At 42.8% G+C, this 16,603-nt stretch overlaps 1 protein-coding gene across 2 annotated transcripts in view; it reads right to left on the reverse strand.

The window, feature by feature from the left end:
• Positions 1-16,603, reverse strand: part of APMAP (adipocyte plasma membrane associated protein) — a 28,999-nt gene that overhangs the window by 11,153 nt on the left and 1,243 nt on the right. For both annotated transcript variants that reach the window (XM_012745524.3, XM_075992873.1), the window contains exons 2-3: positions 9,474-9,590; positions 4,919-5,034 (exon numbers count right to left, since the gene is read on the reverse strand). In XM_012745524.3, the coding sequence (XP_012600978.1) occupies positions 4,919-5,034; positions 9,474-9,590 (233 nt within the window). The remainder of the gene's footprint in view (positions 1-4,918; positions 5,035-9,473; positions 9,591-16,603) is intronic.

The following is a 16,603-nucleotide window of genomic DNA, read 5'->3' on the forward strand; positions in this document are numbered from 1 at the left end:
TACATATATTATGTATTAATTTTTAAAATTTTTAAATAAAAAATAAAACAACAAAAGGCAGGAAAAGATTGAAAGAGAAAAATAAAAACAAAGAACAAGGGTGAAAAATAGAGAACAGTAACAAATATGGTAGATACTAACCAAATATATCAATAATCACTGTCAACATAAATGGTCTAAATCCACTAATTAAAAGATAGGCATTAAAAAGTAAAATAAAATAATAATAATTAAAAAAAAGATATTGTCAAGGTGGCTCAAAAAGCAAGACCCAACTATATGCTGTATATTAGAAACCCACTTTAAATATAAAGATACATACACATAGATTAAAAGTAAAGGAGTGGAGAAATTATACCATGCTAACCTTAAACAAAAGAAAGCTGGAGTAGCTATGTTAATTTCAGACAGACAAAGGACTTAAGAGCAGGACTTAAGAGCAATGACAGTTATCAGGGATACAGAGGGGCATTACATAATGATAAAGGGGTCAGTTCTACAAGATGATATAAGAACTCTTAACATGTATGTGCCTAACAACAGTGCATCTACATACGTGAGGCAAGAACTGATAGAATTGCAAGAAGAAATCAAATCCACTATTATAGTTGGAGACATCGACATCACTCTATTAGAAATCAACAGAGCAGGCAGAAAATCAGTAAGGACATAGTTGAACTCAACAGCACCCTCAACCAACTGTATATAACTGACATCTATCAACTACCTCATCCAACAACAGCAGAATATACATTCTTCTCAACCTCACATGGAACATTCACTAACTAGACCACATTTGGGGCCATAAAACACATCTTAAAAAAACTTAAAAGAATAGAAATCATACAATGTCTACCCTCAGACTACAATGAAATTAAACTAGAAATCAGTAACAGAAAGACAGCTGGTGCCAGGTGCAGTAGCTCACACCTGTAATTCCAGCACTCTGGGATACTGAGGCAGAAAGACTGCTTGGGGCCAGGAGTTTGAGATCAGCCTGGGCAACACAGCAAGACCTCATCTCTATAAAAAATAAAACAAAAAAATTAGCCAGGCACGGTGGTACACAATCTGTTGTCCCAGCTATTCTGGAGGCTGGGGCAGGAGTGCTTGAGCCCAGGAGTTTGAGGTTACAGTGAGCTATGATCATAACACAGCATTCCAGCCTGGGTGACAAAGCAAGACCTTGTCACTTAAAAACAAAAGGCAGCTGGGAAATTCCACAGTTCTTGGAGATCAAACAATATACTTCTAAATAACATTATGGGTAAAAGAAATCTCGTAAGAAATTAAAAATAATCTAAACTGAATGAAAATGAAAATACAACCTGTCAAAATCTGTGGGATGCAGAGAAAGCAGTAGAGGAAAATTTATAGCATGAATACATATATTAGAAATAAAAAAGATTTAAAATCAAAACTCTAAGTTTCCAACTTAGGAAACTAAAAAAAGAAAAACAAACCAGACCCAAAGTAAACAGAAGAAAATAAATTTTTAAAAAGTAGTGAAAAAAAATTAATGGATTGAAAACAAAATCAATAGTGTAAAATCAATGACACCAAAAATTGGTTCTTTTAAAAGACCAACAAATTTAATAAACCTCTAGGCAGGCTAAGAAAATGAGAAGATACAAATTACTAATGTCAGAAATGAAAGAGGGGCCGTCACTGCAACCCACGGACACTAAAAGGATAATAAAGGAATATGATGAACAATGCCTGCCAATTTGACAACTGAGGTGAAATGGACCAATTCTTTGAAATACAAAATCTGGCCGGGCGCTGTGGCTCACGCCTGTAATCCTAGCTCTTGGGAGGCCGAGGCGGGCGGATTGCTCAAGGTCAGGAGTTCAAAACCAGCCTGAGCGAGACCCCGTCTCTACTATAAATAGAAAGAAATTAATTGGCCAACTGATATATATATAAAAAATTAGCCGGGCATGGTGGCGCATGCCTGTAGTCCCAGCTACTCGGGAGGCTGAGGCAGAAGGATCACTCGAGCCCAGGAGTTTGAAGTTGCTGTGAGCTAGGCTGACGCCACGGCACTCACTCTAGCCTGGGCAACAAAGCGAGACTCTGTCTCAAAAAAAAAAAAAAAAAAAAAAGAAATACAAAATCTGCAAAAACTATACAAGAAGAAATGGACAATATGAATAGCAGTGTATCTATTAAAGAAAGTGAATTAATTAATAATTAACAATTTTCCAAAACAGAGAGCATTACACCTAGATGGGTTCACTGGCGAATTCTACCAAAAATTTAAGAAATTATAACCAATTCTCTAAAATCTCTTTTAGAAGACAGAAGCAGACTGAATTACTTCCTGAGGCCAGCATTATTCTAATACCAAAATCAGACAAAGACATTATAAGAAAACTACAGACCAGTATCTCTCATAAACACAGGTGCAAAAATCTTCAACAAAATATTAGCAAATCAAATCCAGCCATCTATAAAAGAAATTACACACCATGACTAAGTGAGATTTACCCCAGGTATGCAAAGCTGGTTCAATATCCAAAAATCAATTAATATAATCCATCACATTTACAGTCTAAAAAAGAATAATCATATGATCATATCAATAGATGCAGAAAAAGCATTTGACAAAATCCAATAACCATTCATAATAAAAACTCTCAGCAAGGTAGGAACAGAAGGAAACATCCTTACTATATAAAGAACATCTACAAAAAAACTAAAGCTAAAATCATACTTAGTGGTGACAAACTAGAAGCTTTCCTGCTAAGATAAGAACAAGGTAAGGATGTCTCCTCTCACCACTCCTTTTCAACATTATACTGGAAGTCCTAGCTAATGCAATAAAACAAGAAAAGGAAATAAGAGGTATAAGATTGGGAAGGAAGAAGTAAAACTGTCCTTGTTCACAAATGACATAACTGTCTATATAGACAATTTGAATGGATGAACAAAAAAACTCCTAGAACTAATAAGCAATTATAGCAAGCAATTAATTTGTATCCATTAATCTGTATTATAGATACAGATTAATATATAAAATTCAATCACTTTCCTATATTATACTAGCCATGAAGAAGTGGAATTTAAAAATAAAACACAATACTATTTACATTAGAACCCAAAAGAATGACATACTTAGGTCTCAACAAAATATGCACAAGCTCTATATGAGAAAAACTATAAAACTATGATGAAAGAAATCAAAGAACTAAATTAATAGGGAGATATTCCACATTCATGGATAGGGAGACTTAATAATGTCAAGATGTAAGCTCTTCTCAACTTGATCTATAGATTCAATGCAATCCCAATCAAAATCCCAGCATGGTATTTTGTGGATATCAACAAACTAATTCTAAAGTTTATATGGAGAAGCAAAAGACCCAAAATAGCCAACACAATACTGAAGAAGAATGAAGTCTGACACTACTCAACTTCAAGACTCTCTATAAAGCTACTGTTACCAAGATAATGTGGCATTAGCAAAAGAATTAACAAATAGATTAATGGAACAGAATAAAGAGCCCAGAAACAGACCTGCATAAACACAGTCAACTGATCTTGACAAAGAAGCAAAGGCAATACAATGAAGAAAATACAGTGCTTTTCCATAAATGGTACTGGAAAAAATGGACATCCACACGCCAAAAAATGAATCTTATATCCTTCACAGACCTTATAACCTTCACAAAAATTAACTCAGAATGGATAACAGCCATAAATGTAAAATGCAAAACTATAAAAATTCCTACATGATAATATAGGAAAAAACCTAGATGACCTTGGGTACCATATGACTTTTTAACTAAAACACAACAGGTCCCTGGGTGCCTCCCTGTGGTTCAAACCCACACGGCATAACCAGAGAGGTCCCAACTGTGCCTGGCCAGAAATGTCACCAAATAAACCAGCTCCTCAATATGGAGAGAGAAAAAAGGTAGGACCTGGCAACAAAGTACAATGAGAAGCAACCCCAGTGGAAAGGGAGAAGACAGGAAAAGCAGTCTCTTTGAGAGGTAAGATAAAAAAAAAACACTGGTTTGTATTTCAATTCCTGTTAAGTTCCAGTTTTAAATAGCAATAATTGATTTTTCACCAAAAGAAAAACAAATGATGAAATTTACTAATAAATGTTAATGTCTTAAAAGAAAAGAAGTAGTTCTATCATGAAGTACTTATTCTTCTTGAAACAACTTTGACTTTGCTAGCCACAAAAAAAAAAAAATTGCAGAAATGGGCCTGTCTTTGGAGCCTGCATCACACAGCAAGGGCTGGGCAAGAGAAGCTAGGAGAGCACCCCTGGAAAAGCAGCCACTGACCAGGCTTAGAAGCAAGCAGAAGCACACTGGGTGTACCTGTCCACAGCTACTGCCTGGATGACACACTGTATTTCAGAAAGGCAAGCAGCATTTCCAAATAAGCTGCTCAGAAATCCTCACAACAGTTTAAGTTTGTAAACCCTTTCACTAACTGTGTGTTTTCAACACTAAGCTTAATTCTCATTTTAACAAACAGAAAATGCCATGTTCCAGCTGCTAGAGATGCAAGTATTAGAACCAGACCCATTTCTAGCTCTAGGCTTCGGTAAGCATGACGTAGATGGCTACCCTTAAGTGTACCTATCAAAGTGAGCTTTAAAACAACAAGTAAAACAGTGGAAGTATTGAGACTCATTTGTCTTCATTTCAAAATGAAATCTATACAAACTGAGCTTTATATATGCTGTCGAGCAATACGTACCTAACTAAAATGGCCCAACTCAGATGACACCAGCGAAAGAACCATTCCTGCTGGGCCACTCCCATGGGACGTCTGCAGGATGACACAGCTAAGGACCTGCAGGACACCGCCCTGGCAGCTGCTCCCCAGCCCCCTCTGGCAACAGGCAGCCTGAAGGCCCCCAACTCCAAGCATGCAGCCCCAGCGGTTTACTTACCCCCAATATGTGCTATGGACTCCGGCCCAATAAGTTGATTTTCAAATAGTCTCTCTGCCTGTCGCAACTTCGTATTTGGATGCAGAACACCATGCAACAGGGGAGGTTCTTTGAAGCTGCAAAATAATGCAATTATAGGGATTTATCTATAAAAATATACATGAAGAAAATGCTTACTGAGGACCAACTACATGTATAACTCCCTGTTCTTTTTTACAAGACATATTACAAAAACATCCTCAGTTGCCAGAAAGACAAAGGCTAAGAAAACACTGTTCTAGGATATCAGAGAAGGTCAAAGTACAAAACAAAAATGAAATATAAAGGTGGCTAACACAGGGCCTTCAGCAGCCCTGTCACCTGAGAGCACCCCTCCTCACCCCAGATCCTTGCCACTGTTGAGGGCCTCAGGACAGTGTGGCCCCCTCACCCCGTGACTCAAACAGCCAGCTTGAGCCCACATTTCACCCCTGACGGCCTGGCCTCCTGCTTCACAGAAGACGGAAGGAACAAGGAGAGACTGTCCTGGTACCACAGCCACCACCCCGGGGTCCAGTCCAGGCACACCTGTCCCCCGACGCCCTGCAGGGCCCACCAGGCTCTCCCTGAGGACCCCCAGTGGGCTGCGGGCCCTCCCCATCCCACAGCCTTGGCTCCAGTAACTCTCCCTCCCTTCTCGTCTTTCCCATCCACGTGCAAAAACGTCACGTCTCCCAGCCCGGCAACAAATTCTGCTGAGGCCACTTTTAAATGACACATGTCACTGAACGATCCTCTTCTCACCATGTCCTCTCTACCACCCTGGCCTGGGCCACCATCTTCTCTCCCCTGTTTCCTCCCTCATCCCATTCAGTCTATTCTCAACCCAGATGCCCAAGTCGAATCAGAGCTTCCGTCGGCTCAGAGCCCCACAGCAGCAGCCCCATCTCACCTGGAGCCAAGGTCCCTACCCTGGCCTCCTGGCCCCGCGTAGTCCAGTCCCACCTTCTGTCCCTCCTCTCCTCCTCCTGCCCTGGCATCCCCACACCGGCCCCTCTGCTGGGTCCAGGCCCACCTCGAGTCCTTCTCACTGGCTCTCCTCTCCACCTGGAACACTGACCTCCTCCTAGTCCTCTGCTCCACCCTCACCTCCTCAGCAGGCCTTCTCTGGCCACCCAACTGAACTCTGGACACCTCCACCAAACCCAGTCCCTGGCCTGCTCTATGTTCTTCACAGCACTCACCAGTGTCTCACATACTGTATAATCTACTGACTGTCTACTGACTGTCTATCCCCACTAGAACACACACTCGGGAGATCAGAGACTTCTGTACTTTTCTTTGCTGGATGCCAAGCACCTGGTACCCAACCTGGCACCCAGAACGCTCCCAGTGAACACTGCTGGGGGAGAAGAAAGGGAGGGGTAGTACCTGTCAATACCCTCCCCTCCCTGCTCTCTAGCAAGGCAAAGAGTCCAAGAATAGGAATGAGGCTTGGGGAAAATGCTACTGGCAACAGTAAATAGGTCTTTAAAGCTCTGTTCAGAGAAAAAAGATGAAGCAGCAGCCCCCCGTCTAGGGCAAGAGGTGCCGTACTCACAAAAGCAGAGCTACTAACCTCTGCTCTGCCTGGGTCATCTCTAGAAGCTGGGCAGTGTGGGGTCACAAAGGTAAATAGGGTCAGACCAGCAGGTGGGGCAGAAGGGGTGCTCAGCTGGTGGAAGTGCATTTGGGAGCCTACCTGCTGGGTGTTAACCAACCTCCTGTGGGAGCTCAGGCCACACTTGAGTCTCTGAGAAATCAGAGGACAGACCAGGAATGTGGCAGGACAGAGGGGTGGCAGCTTTTCTAGTCTGGATTATCATGCAGTTGGTTTCAGTATTTAGGTAGAAAGGTCACCAGGAATGTAGCAGGGCTTTGCCAAAACCCTGCCCCGAAAAGCTGCCTTCCTTTTCCTTTCTGGAAGATTAGAGGACTGTCATAGATATACTGTATGAAACACCCTAAATTCCACAGGAGGAAGACGGTGCCTCTCAGCATGCACTTGACAAAGTCGTGAGACATGAGCAGAATGCAGGGTGCCAGCTGGTCACGGGCGGCTGGCGCAGATGCACAAACTCCTGCATCAATTCACTGATTCTCAACCACAGTGAAGTGACCCACTTGCTGGCCCAGAAGGATTTCCTGAGCACTTTGGAACCAGCTCTCCCTACCACAGGGGGTCAGGGAAAAGGGATGCTGTTTCTCTTCTTCCTCCGCCGGTCTCCCGCGGCTCCGGCCTGAGTGTCGTTTACTGTACTTCTATTTGCTCGTGATCTCCCTGGCCACCCATAAAGGTGGCTGCTATCTTTTATTTGTTATCTTTGAGTTTTACTGTTCCGGCCTGGTAGTAAAATGTGTACTTCTGACCGTCTGACTGTACTGTAACATCACTCAACTGCTAGCAGAGTTCTCTTCTTGTCAGACTTTAAAATTACAGAGACAAAAATCCATTCTCCAAAATATTACTGTATTGTTTATATTAAATTTTACTTTAACTGATAAATATGTTCTTAAAAGTGACCGGAACCATCCATATCCTTCTAAGAAAAATAATCTTTTTTGCTCCATCCATTCTGGGTGGAAACCGTGTGCTGTGGCCGTGGGCTGTGGACTGGGAAGGCGGCTGCCCAGTCGGGGCTTCGGGGTGGGGTCCTGGCCGTGCACATGTGTGACACACGCTTATCACTGTCAACTGCCAGTCGTCTGCTTTCGCTCTGCGTTTGGGGGCCCATCTTCCCATTTTTGAGCATGTCATTCCCAAAGTGGGGCCATGAGAGAGACCCCTGGCGGCTATGATGGTTTCATTGTGTCTCTCCTTCCTTCCTCCTCAGACTCATCTGCTCCAGACAGACCTCACTTTGTGTGACCTCAGTGCCTCAGTGGGCCATGCTTCCCTTCAGCATCTGGCCAGGATTACACACCACTCTTTCCACACATAAACTCACCTTTCCTGAGATCAAAGGTTTCTACCCACTGAAGCTCATCCCCCCTCTCCAACTCAAGGCCCAATCCTCACAGCTTTCCACTTCCCCCTTTTCCCCGCTGGGACCCAACCCCAACTTCTGATCCCAGCTGTGGACGCCATCACTCTCTTGCCGTTGCCATCTGGATTGTCCAAGAGGGCCCAGGTCAGCTTCTACTTGGGGTGGATGGAGACATGCTTCTCCATGTTGAGAAGGGTTGGCGAGAGAGAGGTCCCGCCCCCAGGACGTCCTCAGGCCTAGCTCAGGCAGGAAGACACATCTGAGGACCCTCTGGCACACCAGGAATTACAGAGCCAACACTCTTACGACTGACTAGAGCTCCCAGGCCTCACTCATTCTGAGTTTATGTGTACTAAGCATGTTTTTACAGCACCTTATGCCTTTGTTAATTCTAATCCAACAACAAAAAGGTGACTCTTGTATACATATGTCAACCTAAGGTCAGAACTGTGTCCTCTTATACCTCTGTATCCAGCTGCATACCTACCTTACGCATACAAGGTGCTGAACACATCTTTAGTGAACTGAATCCAATATAAAGTCTTAATTTTTTATAAAACACCAACACATTATTCAGTTGTATATGTTGTATTCACTCTAATTAAACATGGTTCTTATCTGAAGTTTCTAAGGCCTTACATGGATTAACTCACTTAAAATAAACTTTAGACAGCTTCACTCCCATCGGCAGTTTCAAGGGCAAGCAGGAACTTGCTAAGGCAGACTGCACAACCCTCCTGCAACCAGCTTAACACGGAATTCTTAAGTCACCACACTTATGACTTACCTTTTACTTACCGGTGAAAGGTAACTTAGCAAAAATCGCAATTACAGGATTTTTTTTAAGTCAGTTGCTTAGAAAATTTAAACAAGGTAACTTAAACTTAACCTTCATGTGCATGCTTTTGCCAATTCAAATAAATTAAGGTTAACTATCTCTAATACGTAAGCTTCTCTTGCTTTGTATTTTTGGTTTTGGTTTGTGCAGTTTTTGGTTTCTTTTTTTTATTTTGGGAATTTTTTTGTGACAGAGTCTCACTCTGTCACCCCAGCCAGAGGGCAGGGGCATGATCATAGCTCTCTGTAACCTCGAACTCCTGTGTTTAGGCAATCCTCCTGCCTCAGTTTCCTGAGTAGCTGGGACTCCAGGCCCACACCACCATGCCTGGCTAATTTTTTCTATTTTTAGTAGATACACACATTTTTAGCATGTTTAGTCTTGCTCTTGCTCAGGCTGGTCCTGAACTCCTGAGCTCAAGTGATCCTCCTCCCTTTAGCCTTCCAGAGTGCTAGGATTATAGGTATGAGCCACCATGCCAGGCCAGTTTGTGCAGTTTTTGAAACAATGACAGGGACAACATCATGCATAAACTCTGAGTAACATCTAATTCAACACAAAAACTCAGGTACTAAAGAAATCACAAAGTTCCGTGTCTCATAACTAACTTTTCAGATCACACTGATTTAATCATGCTCCTCTCCACAGAAATTATTTAAGCCTATTACATTTCATCAAGCAACCCCTCCCAAGGACAGCAGGGGCAGCTCACCTGAGAGGCTGTGGATCTATAGGAGAATCCAGCAGCATCATGGCTCCAAGCAGGGGAACGGTGAGGGAAACAGCCAGCATCAAGAAGGTCACTCGGAAAACCGTGCCACTAAAGGAGCTGCCAAAAATAAAACATACAGAAGAAATCAGCTGAGACTCCGATGGCGACAAGCTCAGCTGCTCTGAAAGCCCTTTCACAGGAGCAGGGCTCTCGCTCAGTTTCCCAACCTGGAGGTGGCCAATCTCATGGCCTGTGAGTAACCTTTAGCACTGTTTGCAAAGATTGGCAAACATGCCTTTGTCCCTTTTATTTTTTTTTAATCTTCCAGCTTTCCAGTGTGTGGGATATGCTGACCAGTTATTTTCCAGATCCTGAAACCTCTAGCAGAGATTTAAAGAAGGCAAACTCAAAGAATTGAACCCAAAAAATAACGGGAGAAAAGAGTTCCAATGATGTAAAGGATACACACAAGCAGGCGTTTCTCAAAGCCACGATTTCCTGGTGTGTGGATTCAAAGAAGCAACACTCAGTACTGTGTGTCCCTAAGAATCTTAGGATAAAAGAGAGAGAAATTCATGAAGCAAATGGAAGCAGAACAACTTTGTAAGCATCCAATTCCCCAATCACTTTTCAGATCCCACCTTTAAGAACTTAAAAGGAAACCCCAGCTCTTCCACCTGGTGGAAGAAGTCTGACAGATACTGACGGTTATCCACATAGAATCCATAGAATTACAACTCCAACTCATCACTCCTAAAGCTTTGGGAAGATCTGAAAGCTGCTTTGGGAATCTTGGATGAAGTTTTTGGACCAATGACCAGTAGCGACTAAAACATCTCTGAACCAATCCTCACATACATTATTTCTCATCTGGTAAAAAAGTAAAAGCATTTAGCCTCTTGCTATTAAATAAACCTCAGAGGATCATTATTTGCTTACATAAACTGCATTCAAATACTAAACACTTAATATTATGATTAACTTAAAGCAAATGAAATCACGAGGTCCTAAGCTAAAGATTTTTTTCATCAAACATCAAAATGTTGACTTAAAGAAAAAAACTAAGACCCACACTTAACCAGACAGACTTAAGGGCAGTGTTTGATTTTTGACAGAAGGATAATACTCTGCGATTTAATCGTGTTTGACCCTGTCCCTGGAACGGTGCAGGACGTGGAGGCCTGGGTGCCGGCCTCTTTCCCAACAACCAGCCACACAAGTGCAGGCCCGTTTCTTCACTGCACAAGCCCACAGGTTCCCCAAGTGAAACGGGTGTCGGGCAGGGTAACCTCAACGACCTGCCCAGTTCTGAACATGCATGATTATAATAAATGAAGAATGCAGGAAATAAAATACATCCTTCTGTTTCTACTGGGGTAGGTGGAAATGAAAGACAAAGGGAGAGAAAAAGGAGCGGCTTTCACAAAGGGCCCCTGCAGATATATGGGCCAGACCACTGCAGAGCAGCTAGAATCTGCCACCAACTGAGCAGGCAGGAAACAGGCTGTCCCCAGAGCCTGCAGAAGCACAGCCCTGGTGGCACCTTGATTTTAGCATGATGAGACCTATCCAAGACTTCTGACCTACACAAGGGTGAGATAATAAATTTGCGTTGTTTGTACCAATTACTGTGTGGTAATTTGTTACGGTAGCCATAGAAAATTAATAGTTTTCTAATTAAACTAATTTCCAGCACCTGGAAGTGGGGTGCTGCTGTAACAAATATATAGAAATGTGTTAGCAGCTTTGGAATCAGGCTGTGGGTGAAGGATGGAAGAATTCTGAGGAACAAGACAGGAAAAGCCTAGACTCTCTTGAACACCGTCAGTATTAAATAGAAATATGGGTGTTCAAGGCTGCTAATGAGGTCTCAGAAGGAAGTGAGGACCATGGTAGAAAAAACACATTATATTAGAGAATTCCTAACTCGCCGTGAACAGACTGTTAGCAGAAACGTGGACATTAACGGCGCTGCAGGGGAGGACTTGGAAGGATGGCAGGAGCATGTTATTACAAACCGGAGTAGAGCAGATCCTTGTAATACAGCGGTAGAAAGCCTGGCCAAATCGTGTCCTGCAGTTATGTGGAAAGTACAACTTGTAAACGCTGAAACTGGACACTTAGCTGAGGACATTTCCAAGCAGAGTGCTGAAGGCACAGGCTGGGTCCTTCTGCTGCTTCCTCCTCCACAGCAGGACACACGGGGGACAGTGCTAACCACTTCTTTCTCCTTTTGGCCTTTTAGCTTTGCTGATGAGAATTCTGTGTCTGCTTGCCTTCTGTTAACCTTCTAAAAATGAATTGTGTCCTTAAATTCTTTCTCTTCGCTCATGTAGGGTTCAGAGCCCATCTACCACCTAGGCCAGGTAAAATGCCAAGTCATCAGTCTTTACCCCTTTTGTTAGGTGGGAAAGGAGGTGGTCTGGCTCCCACAAACCCAAGCAAAATGCCACAGACCCAATCAGGGACAGGCCTGGAGGAGGGCAAGCAGCCAAGAAGGGAAAAGTCTGGTCAACTCTCCCAGTGCTGTCTGCAAACCCCAGGGCCAAATAACTCTTCTGATGTGACTGACTTATGCCAATCAGAGGTCTAACAACCACAGACATGAAAATGCCTACGAGCACAGATCAACGATGACCCGACACGACAGCAGACCAATGCACCCAGGGAGGCCTGCAGCAGGGAAAGGTGGGAGGGCCACTAAAAGAGGAATGGCAAAAACACACAAAGCAAGAATATGCCATGCAATGTGCTTTACATGGGTGACCAGGTCGACCAAGTGGAATCTTGTGCTTCAAGAATGAGGAAAGTAGGCAGGGGAAGGCTCAAGTGGCTTGCCCACGGCCACTGCAGAAGCTGGAAGAACACGACTGAGAGCCACATCTGACTTGACGCCTGCAGTCACCACCAGCAGCACTGCCTGCCAAAGACGAGAGGAGGGCAGAGGATGCCCAGACCTAGAGCCCTCAGAGTCGGGGTTTGAAAAATCTCTGTAAATATTCACAGTAATTTGCCTATTGTAGATATTTCACGTAAATGGAATCACACTATATGTGACCCTTCCTGGCCGGCTTCTTTTACTCAGCATAATGTTTTCGGGGTTCATCCAAGTTGCGGTATTTATCAGCACATCGTTCCTTTTGTTGGTTGATTTTGTATATACCACAGTTTGTCTACTCATCTGTCGATGGACATTTGTGGGGGGGGGATGGGAGTAAGTACTTTACTGAGTACAAAGTGTCTGTATGGCGTAATGAAAAAGTTTTGAAACTAGAGCGAGCTGGTGGTTGCTCAACATTGTGAAAACACTAAATATCCCTGAATACCCGCTTCAGAATGGCTAATTTATATGTTATGCAAATTTCACTTCAACTTAAAAAAAAAAGTTAATGGTGATAAAAATGTTCTAAAATGTTAGCTAATTGCTGCAAAACTCCATGATTATACTTAAAACCATTGAATTGAACATTTTAAATGGGTGAATTTTATGGCATGTGAAGATGTTTAAAAAAATCAAAATCGATGACTGCACTATGCAGCCACTCTAGAGGCTGGGACATTCTTTAACTCAAGCGATTTTCTTTAAGTGGCCTAAAGTCCTCCCATACAATGGAAATAACAAAGTACCTCTACAAAAAAGCAGGGCTGGTTAAAGTACAAATGACAGAAACGAACGTTTTTGACAGTGTGATTCTTTTAAAAGCAGAATCCCAAAGAGAGACAAACGCATTCGAAGGTGCCTACTGAAGACGTGTGCCTACTGTTGGCAGCAAGCGCTGACCACAGGAGTTACGGTACAGATGCAACAAGGATGTTCCCGTCCTTTCAAGGAAGCTGATGTAATCACCCCCAGGAGAAGAGCAGTCCCCCTGGGGTAGCTGCACCATGTTCTCCTTCACTTGTAGCAGTCATTAACAAAAGATAGTGACACTCCAACCAAAGTGCTGCTTTGGTTTTTCCTTGCCTAACACAATTCTACCTAAAACAGATTCTTCTTATTTGTCTGACTCCTATGTTGTTAACTCTCCTGTACCACGCTGCAGCTCACATGTCTAAAATCTCAACTTGGTAACCTGATTCAGAGTTTGTGACATCCTGCTTAAATATCTGGTTGTTCCTTCACACAAAGGTAAAGACTTAATTATGTCCAAAACAAAAAATCCAGCCAGGACTGAAAGTGACAGTGCTTACAGTTAGAAAGGTGGCTAAAAAGTCCAGGGACAGTGACCTGGGTCCCACATCGTCCATCCTTGCTGGGTACTTAGCAGTAACACCCTCTCACTGATACAGAGCATAAAATGCTGGAGAAGAATTTGGAGGACCCCCAGTCCAGTGCTCCCAAAGGCAGCCGGCCCTGGATTGCTACAAGATGACCTGGGCAGCTTGGAACAAGGCCTGGAGATTCTGGTTTGGTAGCTCCAGGGTGGGCTTGGGAACCCTTTTTTATTTTCGTCAGTTGTTCCTGAGGTACAGGTGGGCACCACTAACCTTATCCAACTCCCTCCCCAGTGAAAGTCCACCAACACCTCCCCCCCCCACTTGATCATCATCCAGCCTCTACTGGAAAGTTCTGTTGTCAAGTCTTAAAAATGGTAGCTTAAACTAAAAGCTCCTTGAGCAGTCCTGTCCAATAGCACTTTCTACAATGATGGAAATACAGCAGCCACTAGCCACATGTGGCTCCTGAGCACTCGAAATGGAGCTAGCGTATTACATAAATGAGGCAAGCATGGCTTGTATCCCTGTTCTGGGCACCATGCTTACTTTAAGGTTCATTAACTTTTTGATAGGCCCTGCTCCTTGTTGGTTCCTGCAAACTCAGTCAGCTGTAATTCCCCTGCCCTTTCTCCATGTTTGCCTCCCTCCACCTCTGCCCATCCATGTTATTTTAACTTAAATAAAGGACACTGCATTCATCCTATCCGTTTTCACTGACAAAAGTGCTGCACATTCCCATCCTGTGCTGACACATCCAGGAAGGCTAGTGACTTACTTCCCAGGTGCCGTTTGAGAAATCAATTTGTTTACCCCGGTCTCTCAGAAGAGCTGAAGGAATGCTCACCTCTGTGAGGACATCCGACCCTGAAATTTCCCACAGTCTTTAAGGGCAAGAGGCAACCTCAGTGCTGCAACAGGATTTGATAATTACTATTGAGCTACCCCTGATTTACAAAATCCTGTGATTTCGCCAGCCAAATCTGAAGGGTATTCCCTAACTCCTTCTGCACACACATTCTTGAATCTTGGACTGAAGTCCTGACAGACACACTCCAAGAGATCAAAAATGACCTGTGATTTCTGTGGAAAACCTGTTAGCCTCAAATCCACCACAGACAGGCAGCCTCAGGAGTCAAGGTGATCCCTGCCTGAGAAAGCCAAACAGCAACAAGTCCTGTCTTTTAAGTGACTGCACCTTGAATTTGTTCATTTTGCACATTTCTTTAAGCTGGAGCTCCTAGACTCATCATTTTATCCTTGAAAAAAATTAAGAAATTAAGAACCTGTTAAAAGAGCCACTTGAAAACACATACCCAGGGCTGAGCCAAGACAAAAACTCCAGATTCCTGACTCCTCATGAGTTCATGAATTTCTGAATGCCCCATCTGTTTCTCCATACTGCCTCCCTTATCCTTCAGTCTTGAAGAGAAAAAAGTAAAACTGACCCAACAGACTTTTAATTAGCTTACAATCTTTCAGAAGTGTATTGAAAAAGCAGAATTATACAGAATGCAATGCATTAAAATACACTAAATCCTTGGCATATTCACTCTTCACTCCTAAACAGTTTGCATACCTCTCCTCCTAGACAGAACTGTGCACCAAAAGGAAAGGAACAGTTTCACAGTGTACAATTATTCCTTCAATGAAGTTTCTAAAGCATTTTGGGAAATTGATGCTGAATCATAATTATTAGCTTGCAATGGTATGCTAAAGTGCTTAGCTCATCCATGTTCCACATTGAATAAAAGGATTTAACAACCAAATTATCCATTATAGCTCAAATACAGAAATTCCAGTGCTTTGGCATAAGATCTTATCTCCAAAGCATAATTTTAAAAATATGCTTCTTAATCATTGTCCAGCTTCCAGTTCTCTCCTTCATTCATTTTCATCTTTTACTGTATACAATATAAACCACTTCACCTACATAGACCTCAATGATCTCATGATGAATGCCAAGAGTCAGGAGACCAGCCAAAGTATTGCTAGGTGTCCCTTTTGTGGCTAAAATCTATTGTCCTTCTCCTATTAATTTAATATGTCTTTCAAGGTATCCCATGTTTAGAGTATCTAAAGTTTGTTCTAAGAGTTTCATGTTTCTACCTCCTTCAGAGTCCTTTACTTAACCCACTGTATACAACACTTTCCTGACTTATGCTGAACCCTGAACTTTTTAGGTAATCAAGATGATCAATAAACAAGAAGACAAAGATGGAAACATAGGCAAATAAGAACAATGTTCATGGACAAGGAAGTAAAGAAAATATCTAAATGCAAATATTAAAGGCACACTGGAAAAGATCAAGCAGCAGAAGATGACTTTGGAAAATCCAATCTACTTTGTCATTAAGGAAGAAATCCCCACAGAGAACCAGAACAACAATTTAATTAAGTTTGCCACTCTGCCCTTGGAGCCAGGAGTGTCAGAGCAGCAGACCTGAGAGGTGGGACACTCTAACAAGTGCCCTCAGGTGCTGTTTGCCCAGGTTTCAACACACTGCACCTCAGGATAAACTTGAGTTGTGGGACACTGCACCTCAGGATAAACTCAGGCCAGCAGCTCTTCCATTTCTCATGTAAAAGTGCATTGTTTTCATTGTTTCTGTAGCAAAGCGTTGCCAGTCTCTTCAAGTCCATTCTAAAAGGCTTCTCAGTCATTAGCAAATGACTAATTCATAATATGCACAGAAAGTAGGATGAACAACTTGTCCTGGTCTGTCCTGGCTTAGCACTGAAAGTCCTGCATCCTTAGAAACTTGAGTCCAGGACAACGCAGGATGGCTGGTCATCCTACCATCAGGATATATGGCAGCATATTCCTGATCTTTCTACTGGCCAGGGGAGTCAACTACTACCACAAAATCTTCTCTCCAAATTGCCTTTCTAGAGCCTAAATACTCCTCTCTGCT

The sequence above is a fragment of the Microcebus murinus genome, chromosome 16 (genome assembly GCF_040939455.1).
Source record: "Microcebus murinus isolate Inina chromosome 16, M.murinus_Inina_mat1.0, whole genome shotgun sequence".
NCBI classification, from domain to species: Eukaryota; Metazoa; Chordata; class Mammalia; order Primates; family Cheirogaleidae; genus Microcebus; species Microcebus murinus.